Source organism: Panulirus ornatus, chromosome 43 (assembly GCF_036320965.1).
Source record: "Panulirus ornatus isolate Po-2019 chromosome 43, ASM3632096v1, whole genome shotgun sequence".
Taxonomy (NCBI): Eukaryota; Metazoa; Arthropoda; class Malacostraca; order Decapoda; family Palinuridae; genus Panulirus; species Panulirus ornatus.
The window spans coordinates 10,895,013-10,914,929 of record NC_092266.1 but is presented as its reverse complement, the minus strand read 5'-3'; the positions used below and the strand labels follow the sequence as shown (position 1 = coordinate 10,914,929).

The window sequence follows — 19,917 nt, the reverse complement described above, 5'->3', positions numbered from 1 at the left end:
CTCAGGAGGCAGCAGGTACGAGGGAGGACCTCAGTGATGGGTTCTCGGGCAAGTGATCTACACCCTCCCGGTTGCCGTTACCTGGAGGCGAACTGTTCAGGTTGGGTTAAAGTTGAGCATCGTGTGGTGAGGCGAGGGAGGGCCTCCCTCCCTGCCACCCTGGGGCTTCATCACACACACACACACACACACACACACACACACACACACACACACACACACACACATATGAAGGAGTATCCTACCCCGTTTTCTTTCATCTTTCTCCCCCTCTCTCTTTTCTTATACAATTAGTTTTTGTTACTCACTTTGTTTTCCATTTCATCTTTCTTTTACCAGGTAGTCTAATTTTCTCCAGTTCTTCTGCTTCTTCTTCTTCCTCTTCTTCTTCTTCTTCTTCTTCTTCTTCTCCTTCTTCTTCTTCTTCTTCTTCTTCTTCTTCTTCTTCTTCTTCATTCCGTCCTGTCTTCATGTGCTTCTGTGTCCACATCTCACCAGTTCAAGTCTCTCTGCTGCCACTCTCCCACTGCCTCCTTCATATATTTTTTCCCCTTTCCCTTCCTTTCCCCTCCCTTCCTCTCTCCTTTCCCATCATCTCCCCATACTTCCTGATCCTTTCCTTCCACTCTTGTTTTCCTTCCCCTCTGATCTCCTCTCCCATCTTCTCCGCCCCTCCCTTCCCTTCCTATCTCCCTCCCCCTCATGCTCCCTCTCATCCTCTCTCTCCCACCTCCCCTCGTCTCCTGTTCCTTCCTCTCTCATTCTTTCTTGTACCTGCTCCTCTCACTGCTCTCACCCGCCACACTCTCCTCTCCACCAGCCTTTTGCCTCCTTACAACCAGTCATTATCCGTCACATCGCGAAACAACCCTCCCCCCCCTCTGTCACCTGACTGCAGCCCCCCCTTCCTCATGTAACCTAGTTAACACTGGGTAAACTTGGTGACTAATGGATACTCACGGGTGAACTGTTTAACGACTGATGGATCAGGTGGTCTTCGGTATACCATTTTATATATATATATCTGGTGACTTAGAGTAAACCAACTTGAATTTTGGTAAACCAGGTGACTTAGGGTTGACCAGGTCTTCTTGGGTAAATTACCTTCGTTGCGGTAAACTGCATGAGCCATGGTATACCAGGTTATCTTTGGTAGGCCGGGGTTACCTAGGGTAAACTTCGCGACCCGAAGTAGCCCACATGGCCGGGAATAGACCTGTCGATACAAGGTAAACTAGATGACTTACTGGAGACCTGATAACGGGGAATAAAGCAGGTGGCTAAAGATAGAGCAGATAACCGAAGAGAAAGCCGGTGACAGAAGGAAGAGCCACCTAACCTGGATCACATTTGACTTTGATCCATCATTTCACCCATGGCAACTGACGGAACCTATAAGTAAACTTGCTAACGTGGGAGTAAACCCAGTGGTTTACAGTCAACCAAGAGCCCGCTGTAAACCAGAGGACAGGGGACAGCAGTATGATCCCGGGTGCAAAATATGTGACCCCCGAGGCGATTCAGGTAAATCGCAGTTATTATGTGAATTGAAAATTTCTCCGATATTCCATGATTTACACACACACACACACACACACACAGAGAGAGAGAGAGAGAGAGAGAGAGAGAGAGAGAGAGATTGTGTCTGTGTACATACGTTTGTTTGCCTTCGTGTGCGTAAGGATATATGCATATATGTGTTTGCATGTGTACCTCTATGTATGTGCTTCGCGTATGTGCGTGTGTGTGTCTGAGTGTATTGATAACAACACGTGTAGACATATGTATGTATGTGTGTCCGTGCTCGTGTGTATGTATGTGTGTCCGTGCTCGTGTGTTTGTATGTGTGTCCGTGCTCGTGTGTATGTATGTGTGTCCGTGCTCGTGTGTATGTATGTGTGTCCGTGCTCGTGTGTATGTATGTGTGTCCGTGCTCGTGTGTATGTATGTGTGTCCGTGCTCGTGTGTATGTATGTGTGTCCGTGCTCGTGTGTATGTATGTGTATCCGTGCTCGGGTGTATGTATGTGTGTTCGTGCTCGTGTGTATGCGCGTGTGTCAACTGTCCTCCAGCTGTGTGTGCTGGACTGTGTGTGTTTGCGGAGTTCCTTCCGCCTGGGTCTCATTCGTGTTTACTCGGTGGAGTAAGTAGGTGAGTGAGGTGAGGCATTGGGTCAGATGTTGACTCTGTCGGTGGGGTGAGAGGGGTAGAACCTGGGGTGAGAATGTTGGGAAAGATGTAGTCGTATAGTGAGGGGTAGGACGTGGGGTGAGAATGTTGGGAAAGATGTAGTCGTATAGTGAGGGGTAGGACGTGGGGTGAGAATGTTGGGAAAGATGTAGTCGTAGGATGGTATAGTGAGGGGTTGACCCTGGTGTGAGGATGTTGTGAGGATGTTGGGAAAGATGTAGTCGTAGGATGGTAGTGAGGGGTTGGACCTCGGGTTTGGTGAGAGGGGAGGGTGTCACTGAGGTTAGCAGAGTGGAGGGAGGAATTTGGAGGCTGGGGGAGAGGTTGATGTTAAGCTGTGGTGAAAGGGGTTGGGGATTGTTAGATGCCATGGTTGTTGAGAGAGGTTTTGGAGTTGTGGTTGGCATCAGGTATGACCAGTTATGATCTGTTATCATTTAAGACCTGTGTAAGACAGGGCGACCCTTGAAGCACGACGGTACGACTGTTGAGTACGACAATATACGACCGTTGAGTACGATAGTATACGACCGTTGAGTACGATAATATACGACCGTTGAGTACGACAATATACGACCGTTAAGTACGATAGTATACGACCGTTAAGTACGATAGTATACGACCGTTAAGTACGATAGTATACGACCGTTGAGTACGACAATATACGACCGTTGAGTACGACAATATACGACCGTTAAGTACGATAGTATACGACCGTTGAGTACGACAATATACGACCGTTGAGTACGATAATATACGACCGTAAGGTATGATACCCTTGTATGTCAGGTACCGTCGTGGTAACTGATAGGTTTGAGAGTTCCTGTAAATCATAGCATTGGTGTTATCTTACTCTATGGTGTCCGGACGGCAGTGTTACAAGATCAACACACACACACACACACACACACCACATTGTTGTTAGGTCATCGCCAGAAACCACCACAGCACACCAGAGTGTGGTGGTTGTAAGGCGAGGGGAATGGCTTCCCAGCTAGCGATAGATAGCAGGAAAGAGAGCCTGGTTATATATATTCCAAAATATATATCCCTCATGTGGATATATATTTTGCGTACATTTACATAACCTACGGATGAAATTACCTGTCAGACAATTTGATTATTTCTCTTTTGTGTTTTCGTACGTATGGCAAGAACGTCCACCCATCTCTTCAAAACACCAAAAGCATACGCATAGTATTTCACAGGACTTATCATGGCCAGGTTATAACTCGACCACACCGTCAGCCGACACTCATGCACTTACCCTGCCCAGACAAAACACATCACCACACTTCACGACTCGTAGTCCCGGCTGGAGGACGTGGCTGACTTCCTCACCGCTGTGGGAGCCCCGCACAAGAAAACCTGTTATTGTAAGCCTCAGGTGGTATGTTCTGTGGCTCCCTCCAGCTGAAGACTCCCGGCGCTTCACCATTGGCTGATGTTGAAATTTCAACAGCTAATAAATAATTGATAACCGTGTGTTTTGAGTACACGGGTAAAATGCATTTATTTGTTTCCGGTTCATAATTTGAAAATGGTATGGACTGATAATCATATTACAGTATTACCGCCATTTTTATTGCTCTCCTCTTGAATACGACTGTACGACTCTGGAGAACAAGGTACATTTCGAAGTGGAGAACTGGTTCTAGAGAACAAGTGTGCATTTGGTTTAAGTAGCCTAGTTCGGTCGATTTTGGTGAGCAAAGGTAGCGTAGCTTGGTCGATTTTGGTGAGCAAAGGTAGCGTAGCTTGGTCGATTTTGGTGAGCAAAGGTAGCTTAGCTTGGTCGATTTTGGTGAGCAAAGGGAGCATAGCTTGGTCGATTTTGGTGAGCAAAGGTAGCATAGCTTGGTCGATTTTGGTGAGCAAAGGTAGCGTAGCTTGGTCGATTTTGGTGAGCAAAGGTAGCGTAGCTTGGTCGATTTTGGTGAGCAAAGGTAGCGTAGCTTGGTCGATTTTGGTGAGCAGAGGTAGCGTAGCTTGGTCGATTTTGGTGAGCAAAGGTAGCGTAGCTTGGTCGATTTTGGTGAGCAAAGGTAGCGTAGCTTGGTCGATTTTGGTGAGCAAAGGTAGCATAGCTTGGTCGATTTTGGTGAGCAAAGGTAGCATAGCTTGGTCGATTTTGGTGAGCAAAGGTAGCATAGCTTGGTCGATTTTGGTGAGCAAAGGTAGCGTAGCTTGGTCGATTTTGGTGAGCAAAGGTAGCGTAGCTTGGTCGATTTTGGTGAGCAAAGGTAGCGTAGCTTGGTCGATTTTGGTGAGCAAAGGTAGCGTAGCTTGGTCGATTTTGGTGAGCAAAGGTAGCGTAGCTTGGTCGATTTTGGTGAGCAAAGGTAGCCTAGCTTGGTCGATTTTGGTGGGCACAGTTACATACGTATAGTTATAATAACCATAATAAGTTAATGGTCAAGGTAGAGTCTGTGATTAAGATTTGTCAGCTTGTGATAGTATAGTTATGGTTCAAACTGGCATTTTTCTGTTATGATCCACTATCACCTTTAGTGTAGTTATTGCATATCCCATGATGGTTAGGTGGACACGGTCTGCGGTAACCGAGAGCTCATTTACGACTGAGAAATTCAGTTAAATGAGTTTTGTATAAATGTTTTCCTAGATTAAGGAAAAAGATTATATCAAAAGCGTTTAAATAACGTGTAATACAGCAAAGTGGTTTAATGGATGGCGGAATTATGAATACCACGAGAGCAACAAAAAGAGGATCATTTCGGTTTCGTAGAGCCTACAGACGCATCATGCTCATCCCTGTCCAAAATAAAATGATATGTTACATTCTATTTTGAAATGTTTACTCTACGAGTTAGAATTTCATGGTTGAAAAGTTTAGTGTGAAATAGGATAGATGGGTGGGTGGTGCCTGGCTGGCGTTAGGACATTGATCAGCGCACAAGGTCCACGGGAAAGATGTTGCCACACCCAACGCGTGCTATACCCCTCCCCCCTCCGCGTAATTTTACAGCAGATGTTTTACTTGTATCATCATAGCATCATGTGTATATGACTTAATTATCTCTCTGTGTGTCCTTTTTTTCTCTCTTTAGCGTTGCGCGCTAGTTCATTCTCATGGCAAAATTTCATTGTATATGTACGTAAGAAGGTCCTTTCTCTTACCTGAGACTGTGGTGCAAAAGTTCTTGCCAGAGGGATTAATATAACGTTGTTTCCTGGGGGATTTGGCCCACCGTTCTCTTCATCTTGAGAATTGGTACAACAGGTTATTTCTCGAGGGATGGAGGACAGCAATGTCTCGTCAGGGACTTAAGAGATAACGGGAGACTCTCTCGTCTTCTTAGGATTATTGCAATTTATTTTCTTCCCTCTCGGGTAGGCACAGCAGCTTCCCGTGTACCACTGAGACCTGTTTCTCTTCAGTGTGATCCCCCCCACTCCCTTTCTCATCCCAATGGTAGCAGCCCACCTGGGGCAGAGAGTCATTGATCCCCCAGCACCAGCAGTACGACACACACGCCCCTGCTCGAGGACCGTCCGCCAGATTGACCTAGCGTGACTGTCTTAATGTCCACTTTTAGATGTTACGTACCCACGCCGGGGCAGCAGGCTGAGCACATCAGTCAGTCAACTAAATACAACGGCTGTGATGTGGGATGGTCAGTAATACCCTGGTCGGGACTAACACTGACTCACTCACGGTATTTCATAGGTTGTGGTGGCGGACCGTCTAGTCCATCGCTTTTAATTACGTGGCCCATCTTGTGTGAGAGAAATGGGAATTCTAATTAGGCAGAATGCCTCATTTCCATGGCTGTGTGGTGTTCCCTTCCCAGCGAACTCTACCATTCCTTGCCCTCTTTCCCCAATACTCGTCTTTCCCATCATTTTTTTTTTTTTTTTGTGATAATTTCCACTCGTTATACATATATAGAGTGAATTGAAACGATGTGGTATCGACGTGCTGTCAGTGGATTGAATCAGGGCATGTGAAGCGTCTGGGGTAAACCATGGAAAGTTTTGCGGGGCCTGGATGTGGAAAGGGAGCTGTGGTTTCGGTGCATTATACGTGACAGCTAGAGACTTGAGTGTGAACGAATGTCTCCTCTGTTGTCTTTTCCTAGCGCTACGTCTGAGAGAGAGAGAGAGAGAGAGAGAGAGAGAGAGAGAGAGAGAGAGAGAGAGAGAGAGAGAGAGAGAGAGAGAATGCTATTTCATTTGTGACTGGGTGGCGACGGGACTGGATGAAGGCAGCAAGTATGAACATGTACATGGGTATATATGTATGTGTATGTATATGTTGAAATGTATAGGTATGTATATGTGCGTGTGTGGGCGTTTATGTATATACATGTGTATGTGGGTGGATTGGGCCATTCTTTCGTATGTTTCCTTGCTCTACCTCTCTGACTCGGGAGATGGCGATTAGGTATAATAAAGATATAAAAGGTATATATATATATATTTTTTTTTCTTTCTTTTAAACTTCGCCATTTCCCGCGTTAGCGAGGTAGCGTTAAGAACAGAGGACTGGGCCTTTGTGGAATATCCTCACCTGGCCCCTATCTGTTCCTCCCTTTGGAAAATTAAAAAAAAAAAGAACGAGAGGGGAGGATTTCCAGCCCTCCGTTCCCTCCCCTTTTAGTCGCCTTCTACGACACGCACGGAATACGTGGGAAATATTCTTAGTCCCCTATCCCCAGGGATAATATATATATATATATATATATATATATATATATATATATATATATATATATACACACACACGAAGGTAAAATCGCAGTACAGTAGTAGATATGATTTTATTTGGCATTCAATTTTTTGTATATACTATGCCTCATGGACAAAAAAAAAAAATGCGTTAAATACAATTATATCAACTACTGAATTTCGATTTCACCTCCATAAATAATCATCACGGATTAGTGTGATCAGCATATCTATTTATCTATCTATCTATCTATCTATCTATATATATAATATATATATATATATATATATATATATATATATATATATATATATATATATATATATATATATATATGTTATAATATTAAATGTCATCCTTAGCAATTAGTGCAGGCTGGCTGTTTCTCGTGGAGTGTAAGTAGTCACTGATTACCAACTAGTTAATTACTTGTAAAGCAGTATCCTAAGGCGCGTCTGTCGTGTTGCAGGTCGGGTTCCCTTCATCAAGGCCGGGGCCTTCGTGGTGGCCGAGCTGGACCCCATCGTGGCCTTTGTTGCCAACAAGGTAAAGACCAAAAGCCTCGCACGGTAGGGGGAAGAAGCAGTGCATGGCAGGGGTGGCGTCAGAGGGAGAGGGGAGTGTGTTAACGTTATCAAGGACATGTATGAAGAAGAGTGTAGGCAGTATATATGGGAAGAGAATGCCGGGTGATGAGCTAGAGTTGGGGAATAATGCGGTGGTAAGAGTTGATATATATATATATATATATATATATATATATATATATATATATATATATATATATATATATATATATATATGATATTGCTTTTTTTAGTCGCTGTCTCCTGCGTTAGCGAGGTAAGGAAACAGACGAAAGAATGGCCCAACCCACCCACATACACATGTATATACATAAACGTCCACACACGCAAATATACATACCTATACATCTCAACGTATAAATATATATATACACACAGACATATACATATATACACATGTACATAAGTCATAGTCTGCCTTTATTCATTCCCATCTCCACCCCGCCACACATTAAAAAAAAAAAACCTCAGGCCCCCCCCCCCCCCCTCGCATGTGCGCAAGATAGCGCTAGGAAAAGACAACAAAGCCCACATTCGTTCACACTAGCTGTCATGCATAATGCACTGAAACCACAGCTCCCTTTCCACATCCAGGCCCCACACAACTTTCCATGGTTTACCCCAGACGCTTCACATGCCCTGGTTCAATCCATTGACAGCACGTCGACCCCGGTATACCACAACGTTCCAATTCACTCTATTCCTTGCCCGCCTTTCACCCTCCTGCATGTTCAGGCCCCGATCACTCAAAACTTTTTCACTCCATCTTACCACCTCCAATTTGGTCTCCCACTTCTCCTTGTTCTCTCCACCTCTGACACATATCCTCTTTGTCAGTCTTTCCTCACTCATTCTCCATGTGACCAAACCATTTTAAAACTCCCTCTTCTAATGTATTTAGGGAAGCAGTGATGGCTTGCGCAAAAGATGCTTGTGGCATGAGAAGCGTGGGAGTTGGGCAGATTAGAAAGGGTAGTAAGTGGTGGGATGAAGAAGTAAGATTATTAGTGAAAGAGAAGAGAGGGGCATTTGGATGATTTTTGCAGGGAAATAATGCAAATGACTGGGAGATGTATAAAAGAAAGAGGCAAGAGATCAAGAGAAAGGTGCAAGAGATGAAAAAGAGGGCAAATGAGAGTTGGGGTGAGAGAGTGTCATCAAATTTCAGGGAGAATAAAAAGATGTTTTGGAAGGAGGTAAATAAAGTGCATAAGACAAGGGAACAAATAGGAACTTCAGTGAAGGGGGGCTAATTGGGAGGTCATAACAAGTAGTGGTGATGTGAGAAGGAGATGGAATGAGTATTTTAAAGGTTTGTTGAATGTGTCTGATGATAGAGTGGCAGATATAGGGTGTTTTGGTCGTGGTGGTGTGCAAAGTGAGAGGGTTAGGGAGAATGATTTGGTAAACAGAGAATAGGTAGTAAAAGCTTTGTGGAAGATGAAAGCCGGCAAGGCAGTGGGTTTGGATGGTATTGCAGTGGAATTTATTAAAAAAGGGGGTGACTGTATTGTTGACTGGTTGGTAAGGTTATTTAATGTATGTATGATTCATGGTGAGGTGCCTGAGGATTGGCGGAATGTGTGCATAGTGCCATTGTATCCATTGTATAAAGACAAAGGGGATAAGAGTGAGTGCTCAAATTACAGAGGTATAAGTTTGTTGAGTATTCCTGGTAAATTATATGGGAGGGAATTGATTGAGAGGGTGAAGGCATGTACAGAGCATCAGATTGGGGAAGAGTAGTGTGGTTTCAGAAGTGGTAGAGAGTGTGTGGATCAGGTGTTTGCTTTGAAGAATGTATGTGAGAAATAATAAGAAAAGCAAGTGGATTTGTATGTAGCATTTATGGATCTGGAGAAGGCATATGATAGAGTTGATAGAGATGCTCTGTGGAAGGTACTAAGAATATATGGTGTGGGAGGCAAGTTGTTAGAAGCAGTGAAAAGTTTTTATCGAGGATGTAAGGCATGTGTACGTGTAGGAAGAGAGGAAAGTGATTGGTTCTCAGTGAATGTAGGTTTGCGACAGGGGTGTGTGATGTCTCCATTGTTGTTTAATTTGTTTATGGATGGGGTTGTTAGGGAGGTGAATGCAAGAGTTTTGGAAAGAGGGGCAAGTATGCAGTCTGTTGTGGATGAGAGAGCTTGGGAAGTGAGTCAGTTGTTGTTCACTGATGTTACAGCGCTGGTGGCTGATTCATGTGAGAAACTGCAGAAGCTGGTGACTGAGTTTGGTAAAGTGTGTGAAAGAAGAAAGTTAAGAGTAAATGTGAATAAGAGCAAGGTTATTAGGTACAGTAGGGTTGAGGGTCAAATCAATTAGGAGGTAAGTTTGAATGGAGAAAAACTGGAGGAAGTAAAGTGTTTTAGATATCTGGGAGTGGATCGGGCAGCGGATGGAACCATGGAAGCGGAAGTGAATCATAGGGTGGGGGAGGGGGCGAAAATCCTGGGAGCCTTGAAGAATGTGTGAAAGTCGAGAGCATTATCTCGGAAAGCAAAAATGGGTATGTTTGAAGGAATAGTGGTTCCAACAATGCTGTATGGTTGCGAGGTGTGGGCTATGGATAGAGTTGTGCGCAGGAGGGTGGATGTGCTGGAAATGAGATGTTTGAGGACAATGTGTGGTGTGAGGTGGTTTGATCGAGTGAGTAATGTAAGGGTAAGAGAGATGTGTGGAAATAAAAAGAGTGTGGTTGAGAGAGCAGAAGAGGGTGTTTTGAAATGGTTTGGGCACATGGAGAGAATGAGTGAGGAAAGATTGACCAAGAGGATATATGTGTCGGAGGTGGAGGGAATGAGGAGAAGAGGGAGACCAAATTGGAGGTGGAAAGATGGAGTGAAAAAGATTTTGAGTGATCGGGGCCTGAACATGCAGGAGGGTGAAAGGTGGGCAAGGAATAGAGTGAATTGGATCGATGTGGTATACAGGGGTCGACTTGCTGTCAATGGATTGAATCAGGGCATGTGAAGCGTCTGGGGTAAACCATGGAAAGTTGTGTGGGGCCTAGATGTGGAAAGGGAGCTGTGGTTTCGGGCATTATTGCATGACAGCTAGAGACTGAGTGTGAACGAATGTGGCCTTTGTTGTCTTTTCCTAGCGCTACCTCGCACACATGAGGGGGGAGGGGGATGTTATTCCATGTGTGGCGAGGTGGCAATGGGAATGAATAAAGGCAGACCGTGTGAATTGTGTGCATGGGTATATATGTATATGTCTGTGTGTGTATATATATGTATACATTGAGATGTATGGGTATGTATAATTGTGTGTGGGGACGTGTATGTATATACATGTGTATGGGGGTGGGTTGGGCCATTTCTTTTGTCTGTTTCCTTGCGCTACCTCGCAAACGCGGGAGACAGCAACAAAGCAAAATAAGTAAATAAATGAATATATATATAGCGTGGGCTATGGATAGAGTTGTGTGCAGGAGGATGGATGTGCTGGAAATGAGATGTTTGAGGACAATGTGTGGTGTGAGGTGGTTTGATCGAGTGAGTAACGTAAGGGTAAGAGAGATGTGTGGAAATAAAAAGAGCGTGGTTGAGAGAGCAGAAGAGGGTGTTTTGAAGTGGTTTGGGCACATGGAGAGAATGAGTGAGGAAAGATTGACCAAGAGGATATATGTGTCGGAGGTGGAGGGAACGAGGAGAAGAGGGAGACCAAATTGGAGGTGGAAAGATGGAGTGAAAAAGATTTTGTGTGATCGGGGCCTGAACATGCAGGAGGGTGAAAGGAGGGCAAGGAATAGAGTGAATTGGAGCGATGTGGTATACCGGGGTTGACGTGCTGTCAGTGTATTGAATCAAGGCATGTGAAGCGTCTGGAGTAAACCATGGAAAGCTGTGTAGGTATGTATATTTGCGTGTGTGGACGTATGTATATACATGTGTATGGGGGGGGGTTGGGCCATTTCTTTCGTCTGTTTCCTTGCGCTACCTCGCAGATGCGGGAGACAGCGACAAAGTATAATAAAAAATAATATAATAATATATATATATATATATATATATATATATATATATATATATAAGTTAAGTTAAGAGTAAATGTGAATAAGAGCAAGGTTATTAGGTACAGTAGGGTTGAGGGTCAAGTCAATTGGGAGGTGAGTTTGAATGGAGAAAAACTGGAGGAAGTGAAGTGTTTTAGATATCTGGGAGTGGATCTGGCAGCGGATGGAACCATGGAAGCGGAAGTGGATCATAGGGTGGGGGAGGGGGCGAAAATTCTGGGGGCCTTGAAGAATGTGTGGAAGTCGAGAACATTATCTCGGAAAGCAAAAATGGGTATGTTTGAAGGAATGGTGGTTCCAACAATGTTGTATGGTTGCAAGGCGTGGGCTATGGATAGAGTTGTGCGCAGGAGGATGGATGTGCTGGAAATGAGATGTTTGAGGACAATGTGTGGTGTGAGGTGGTTTGATCGAGTGAGTAACGTAAGGGTAAGAGAGATGTGTGGAAATAAAAAGAGCGTGGTTGAGAGAGCAGAAGAGGGTGTTTTGAAGTGGTTTGGGCACATGGAGAGGATGAGTGAGGAAAGATTGACCAAGAGAATATATGTGTCGGAGGTGGAGGGAGCAAGGAGAAGAGGGAGACCAAATTGGAGGTGGAAAGATGGAGTGAAAAAGATTTTGTGTGATCGGGGCCTGAACATGCAGGAGGGTGAAAGGAGGGCAAGGAATAGAGTGAATTGGAGCGATGTGGTATACCGGGGTTGACGTGCTGTCAGTGGATTGAATCAAGGCATGTGAAGCGTCTGGGGTAAACCATGGAAAGCTGTGTAGGTATGTATTATTTGCGTGTGTGGACGTATGTATATACATGTGTATGGGGGGGGTTGGGCCATTTCTTTCGTCTGTTTCCTTGCGCTACCTCGCAAACGCAGGAGACAGCGACAAAGTAAAAAAAAAAAAAAAATATATATATATATATATATATATATATATATATATATATATTATTGCAGTTTCCTATGTTAGCGAGGTAGCATATTAACAAAGAAATGCCACACCCACTCACATCCCTTCTATATCTGTCATGTGTAATATAACGAAACTGCTGCTCCACACCTTCATCCAGGCACCACAGACCTTCCCATGATTTACCCCCGACGCTTCATATGCTCTGGTTCAATTCATTGACAGCACATTGACCCCAGTAGAACATTTTTACAATTCGCTGTATCCCACATACTTCTTTCACCCTCCTTCATGTTCAGACTCTAATTGCCCAGAATAATTTTCATTCCATCCTTCCTTCTCCATTTTGATCTCCCTGTTCTCCTTGTTCCCTCCACTTCTGATACATCCTCTTTATCAACCTTTCCTCATTTATTCTCCTTATATTATCTGAATCGTTTCATCACACCCTCTTCTGCTCTCCCAACCACATTCTTCTTATTACCACACTTCTCTCTTACCCTTTCATTACTTACCTCACACCACATATTGTCCTCAGACAATTAATTTCCAATACATCCTCCCTCCTTCACTCAGCCTTATCTTAATAGTAGATGTGAAGGTTATTATTTAGAGGGTTTAGCAGAATACAGGGAGCATTTTGTTGGGATTTGAGTATGAATGGTGAAAATTTGGAGGAATGAAGTGTTTTAGATACCTGAGGGTTGACATGGCAGCAAATGGAACAATGGAAGTAGAAGTGTCATTGAGTGAAAGAGGGAGCTACTGCTCAGGGAGAATTGAAGAATGTGTGGAAAGAGAGGTTATCTGAGAGGGCAAAAATTGGTAAGTTTCAAGGGATAATAATCCCAGTGATGTTGTGTGGATGCAAGGGATGGGCTCTAGATGAGGATGTGTGGAGGAGGATGGATTTGTAGGAAATGAAATGTGGTGTAAGAGAGGGGCGTGGTAATAAGAAGAGTGTGGTTGAGAAAGCTGAAGAGCATGTGTTGAAATGGTTTGGACATATGGAGAGAATGTGTGAGGAGGGTTGACAGAGTGGATATATGTGTCAGAAGTGGTGGGAACAAGTAGAAGGGGAAGACCAAATTGGAGATTGAAGGGCGAAGTGAAAAAGATTTTGATTGATCAGGCCCTTACCATGCAGGAGGTTGAAAGAGGTCGAAGGATGAAGTGAAAAAGATATTGAGCAATTGGTGAGAGGTGTGCAAGGAATAGAGTGAATTGGAATGATATGGTATACCGGGGTCAACTTGCTGTCAATGGACTGAACCAGGGCATGTGAAATGTCAGATAAACCATGGAAAGGTCTGTGAGGCCTGGATGTGGATAGGGAGCTGTGGTTTCAGTGCATTACACATGACAGCTAGAGACTGAGAGTGAATGAATGTGGCCATTTTTGTCTGTTTTCCTGTCGATACCTCACTGAAGCAGGGTGTAGCGATGCTGTTTCCTGTGTGGCGGGATAGCACCAGGAATGGGTAAAAGCAAGCAAGTATGAATATGGACATATGTATATGTCTGTGTATTTGTATATATATGTATGTATATGTTTGCAGGTTGATATGCATATGTATATGTATGTATATGTGCATGGCACATATACATATGGGTGTTTATGTATATTTATGTATGGGTGTTTATGTATATTTATGTGTATATGAGTGGATGGGCCATTCTTTGTCTTTTTCCTGGCAATAACTCGTTAATGCGGGAAATAGTGATTAAGTATAATGAAATTAATATAATGCAATATATGTGATGAGGTTTAATGAGATTTAAAGACTAATAATAGTATTAAATTACCTTTTCCAGGGTGTATCACTGACAGAAGGTTTGGACACAACACAGAGAGCAGATATGCGGGCCTACATGTCACTTGTTAGCAATGTCTTAGCAAATGCTGAGGTAAGTGTAATCATGCAGAGGTGCTCCACTATCCTTAATGTAAGTTTTTCATATGGTAATCAGAAAACAGTTCACGTAATTTGACATTAAAAAGTTTTCATTCACCCATAACCAAATAAATAATAAAGTGTCTTTTAAGTGCACTTACAAGCATGGCAGGATTTTTATATAAAGAGCTTTAATAAAGCATTGGTCATTACAATCATTGTATATTTTGGGGCTGAAATGATAAGCCCTGATTCAAGTCCGTAAACAGGACATTGCCCCTTGTATACCACATCGCTGTAGACCACTCTCTCTTGCGCAGGACTTACAGCCTCTGGCATGTTCAAACCCCTACCCCTCACAACATCTTTCACTCTGTTATTCTGTCTCCACTTTGGTCTTTTTGCTTCTTTTCCCTTCCATTTCATACACATATAATCCCTTAGATACTCACTTGTCACACTTACTACTACACTTTTCTCTTATTCTGTCATTTATTTCTCAGTCAACTCTCCTTACACTGCATGTTGTCCTCAAGTATTTCATATCCACCATATCAACCCTCTTTTATTTTTCTTTTCATCTGAGGCCCATGCCTTGCATCTGACTACTATCACATCATATATATCCATCTTTGCCCTTGTTGATCGTGGCTTTTCTTTCCACACACACTTCAGTGCCCTCACTGACAGTGACCTCTCTTTCCACGCACTCTCCAGTGTGTACAAGACCTTTGCCTCCACACTCACATTATGGCGTACTTCGGCTCCATCTGCTGCCATATCTTTCCAGTATCTAAAACACTGTACTTCTGTCCATTCACACTCTTTTCAACCAACCTTTCTCTCCCCACTACTAAACTTCATAATCTTGCTTTTCTTCTCAGTGAATTTCAACTTTCTCCTTTCACACACTCTCCCAAGCTCAAAAACCAGTATCTGCAATTTCTTACTTGAATCTACCACCAGAGCCTTGTCATTAGCAAACTGTAATTGATTCACCTGTAAGTCCCCATCTACTCCCAACGGACTGTCAACCTGTCTCTCTCTTCAAGATCTCACATTTCACCTCCCTCACCTCCCCATCCATAAACAGATTAAACAGCTATGGTGACATCACAAACCCCTACTGCAGACCCATCTTACCATGGAACCACTCACCCTCCTCTCTTCCCTCTTCCATGCACAGTGTACTAAAATTCTTCATCTCTTGTAGTAGCATTCCTCCCTCATCATATATTTTTATGTAGAGGTGTTACTAGACTCCATCTGCAACTAACTACACCACAAGCAAGTAATCACCTGCAAGGTTGTATTGATGTCAGTGGACAGAAAGTATTACAGCCTCATTGAGGATCTTTTTGCTTTAAAGGACTTCATCATTCCTCTGCTTTTGCATGGAGTGCAGTCTCAGAACTTAAGATAGTCCCATGAAATGGTTTTAGAGGCATATGTTACTGTTTTTTTTATGCATAGAAGGGGATTTGCACTTCCATTTGTGGATGCTGGACATTAATTTTTGGTTGCATGGAATTTCTTATCATGTTTTGCTGTTTCAGGGTATAATTTATTTCATTAGTTATTAATTTACTCTCCTGATAATGCACAAAAATCTTATCAATAATCAAATGATTGTTATTCCTTGTAAACTGATATACTACTGGTTACTTGACCACAGAAGCACTTGAACCTTAACAACCTACTAAATACTTGGTGAGTTATGGTGAGTTATGAATTTGTAAACAGCTAATTTTATTTTGTGGATTTTACGAGTACTTGTAGATGTGTTATTGTAAGATTTTTAGATAGGTTGTAATTTTTACTACCTGCTTTCACTGTAAGTTCTTATAATAGGCAATTTTAGAGTTCTTTTCTGTTATTCAGGTATACAGTAATTCTGTATTTCATCATACTGAGATTACATGATGTCTCTTTCTCACAGTTATACATCTCTTGGATTGATCAAGTAACATTTGAAGAGGTGACAAAACCTCGCTATGGTTCTGTATATCCTTGGCCACTTAATCGAATTCTGACACATCAGAAGCGCAATCAAGTCTTAAGACGTTTACGTGTTTTAGGTTGGAAACAGAAGTCCTTGGAGGAAGTAAGTCTTTTACTATTTCATTTATAGTTAACTTTTTTATTGCCTTAACTGCCATCATCTTAACAGAAATATGAAACAAATATCAACACATGGAATATGATCAAGGGTTTGATATACTCCCTAAGGGGAGAAGTCAGTGTACTCAAGTGGTTTGATTGTCGTAGCCAAAGATCAGATTTTCATGACCAAGGTGTTAAGGTAGAATATTCAGGGAAGTGAATCTCTGTAAGGTATTTAAGAGATTAAGTCACCATATGGATGTGGGTGATCTTGATGATAGAGGGATAGATTATTGTATTTGTTGAGTGTAAGAGGCATTTTGTGGTAAGATAGATTAAAACGTTTACTGATGTTTTAATTTGTGATTGTTTTTTATTGTTATTGCAGTAGAAATGTCAGTAATTTTTTACCTTATTTTAGCTTATGGTAATTGCTTTTCAAGAGTATTTGAAATAAGAAAAGAATGTTCTTATGGTTATTTTTCATGTCCTATCTTCAAATTTCCTTAAAGGTCTACAATGAAGTGGAGCATTGCTGTAGTGCTCTGTCTGAGCGTTTGGACAACCAAGACTTTTTCTTTGGTAACAGGTGAGAATCATTTTCATTGTCTTTATATGAAAGTAACAGTTTGATGGGGATCCAGCAATAAATAGAAATACAGAGCTGCAGAATCTTCTTTTTTCCAAGTAATAAGAATTGGATAGTGCATACAAGCATTTTAATTATTTAACTCGGTGTTTTATACAGTATTTATTTGTGCATGTCTTCTATATGTATTGCCAATAGTTAATGCACCCTGGCTGGCCTTTTGCTGCTGCACTTACCTGACATTTTAGCTCCTGAGCCTTTGGAAGAGTTCTTTAACCTATCTATTGGGACATTACAACTTGGATATACCATGTCCTTGCCAAGCATATTTCAGGTACATACATCATCACTATTTCCAAAAGGGTGATGATAAATAGCAGAATTTCTTAAGAACTCAGTATTTGAACTGAGACTTAATCCTAGGCTCAAAGATTATCAGTAATATTGCTGACAATTAACACTTATGTATCTATTTATATCTTTGATGCCCATTCCTCCTGGGAACCCCTATCAAGGGGGTGACCATGCTAAAATTGTCACTTATTACTGTCCTTACATGCCTACCTCACATACAGTATTCCACACATCTTCCAACATTTCTGTCTTTCCAGTACTCTTCTACTGTATTTCTCCATGTCACAGGTGGTCTTTCTCACCAACTGTTTTACCGTATAGAGGGAATATTGCCTTAAAGCCCATCATTCCTTCACTTTATTGCATTTTGTTTTAGTGAGCTAGCTTAAGCAGCATTAGCAGTGCATGTTTGAAGCTGTAATGGCTCAGACCATTCAGCAACTAATTTTGTTTTTGAATATTTTGGGGGCAGAATATTAAAGTTTATTCACATGCTTATTGCACAGCTAGCTATATAATTTTAGATTGATAGAGAAATGCTTTTATTAGATTTGGGAGAGGGGGCAGGTAGCTGGAAATCCAACCCTCATGTATTACTTTCCAAAAGAAGGAACACAAGAAGGAGCCAAGCACTCACTTACATAGAAAATAATGAATACAGTAGGGATGAAAGAAAAAAAAAGATTGGCGAGCATGAGAAAGTGTGTATAAGAATTTCAGTTATTATTTTAAGTGTTCTCGCATTAGCACTATCCATGGTGTATGAAGTTGCTTTAAATCCAAGAATGAATTATTGATTGTAGATATCACAAGTTGTAACCATCATGCATAAAGCTGTATTTCTTATTTTGAGACAAACAAGCATGAAACTACCAAATGAAAGTGGATTTGCATATACTGTATAGAATTTCAAAATTGATTTTACAGCATACTTCAGAATTTTGATTATTTGTGCTTATTTACAGACCAACAGAATTAGATGCCTTGGTGTTTGGACATCTGTTTACACTTCTTACAACACCACTGCCTGATAACCGATTGGCAACTATTGTCCGATCATTTGGGAACTTGGTGAAACTCTGTCAGGTGGTTGAAAGAGACTTCTTTGAGAAAAATAATGGAGGCAGCAGCAGTGGTAATGGTGAAGGTGATTATGACAAGCTAGAAGATCTAAACCAGCTCCCTATGTGATCACTTAAAGGACATTTATGATTTACAGAGAAATTTAAAGATTATAGGAATGAAATGAGATTGTGAATGGGGAAAAAGAGATGATATAAATGCTCCAAATCCAGAGAAATAGTAAGAACAGATAGCAAAGGCCCATTTTTAAAGTCTTACATTGGGATTTGACAAGATCAGAGATGAATCTGAAAATTTTTGTTTGAACTTAGGGAACCAAATGATATGTGGAAGTATGTCACATGTGAAATTATCAGAATAGTAGGTCCAGTGTTGGTGTAAAAAGTTTTATTTATGAAAACTGTGAGATAGATGGTATTGGCATTGTATGTTAGAAATTATCTGAAAAAAGAGACAAGCATCCATATCTCAGTGTAATTTGAAATGAGAAGGCAAAATACAGTATATTCTTAAAGCTTTTGAAATATTGTTTTGCTGGAAGATTTTTGGAAATTGTTTTGAATAGTATCAAACATGTAGAATAGTCAAGAGTTTTACCTTTCATTATAAATGAAGAACAAATAACTTTAACTATAAAGTCATAAATACAGATGTCCTAGTTTTCATGAGGAATCAAGATTACCGTAATGTCACTTAGAGATTGTTTAATGTACAAAGTTTTTCTTATGTTATAATGAATATTTCATGTTAATTGTAAATAACATGGAATGTCATTACATCTTATACAATAAATTTCAGATATGGTTATTAAGGTGTATTAATTATAGAACTTTGCCATCATTTTGTACCACCTTTGGTGGCTAGCCTCCTTGTAATCTCATTACAATCAAAATATATGCCCAATTTATTCTGTCTCATGCATTTTCAGCTGCATATTTCTTGTCTCTTCTTGCTCATTGAGAAAGTAAGCTTTGGAATAGTCTGTTAGAGTTGGCTTTTGATGGTAGGTGATATTTTCTGTACAATGTATATGCTAGGTAGAGAGTGGGTTCATGCAAAGGGAGATGATGTTCATTTGCTGTTGTTGCTACCTGTTTTGTTTGAAGAACCATTTACAAGAGAGCCTGGGTTAATGCTGAGGCTGCATTATTGGAAAGGGTGACTCTGCAGTAACTCTAGTCAAATCCAATTTTTCCATAATAGTGTGTAAAATTACTAGCTACGTTCCTCTGGAACTGACATGGGAATATTTTTCATAGTAAAAGACAATACATGTAAATTGATATGCAGTGCAGTGAAACACATGTAAATACATATGGATACCAATAAAATTCAATACAAGAGTGGTTGATGTGGCTGTCAATGGTATAATTTGGGTATGGGATATCCAGTGTAAATGAAAATAGTAAAACTTATTGAGTTGTGTTCTGAAAAAGGACAATTAATTGGGAATAGTTGGTATAAGAAATAGCGTATACATAAGTATATGGGGGTGAGTA

At 41.5% G+C, this 19,917-nt stretch overlaps 1 protein-coding gene across 1 annotated transcript in view; it reads left to right on the top strand.

The window, feature by feature from the left end:
* Positions 1-19,225, top strand: part of LOC139762310 (metaxin-2-like) — a 70,091-nt gene extending 50,866 nt beyond the window's left edge. The window contains exons 3-7 of the mRNA XM_071686931.1: positions 7,350-7,426; positions 14,210-14,302; positions 16,229-16,393; positions 16,905-16,981; positions 18,301-19,225. Of these exons, the coding sequence (XP_071543032.1) occupies positions 7,350-7,426; positions 14,210-14,302; positions 16,229-16,393; positions 16,905-16,981; positions 18,301-18,526 (638 nt within the window). The 3' untranslated portion in view covers positions 18,527-19,225. The remainder of the gene's footprint in view (positions 1-7,349; positions 7,427-14,209; positions 14,303-16,228; positions 16,394-16,904; positions 16,982-18,300) is intronic.
* Positions 19,226-19,917: the final 692 nt, after the last annotated feature.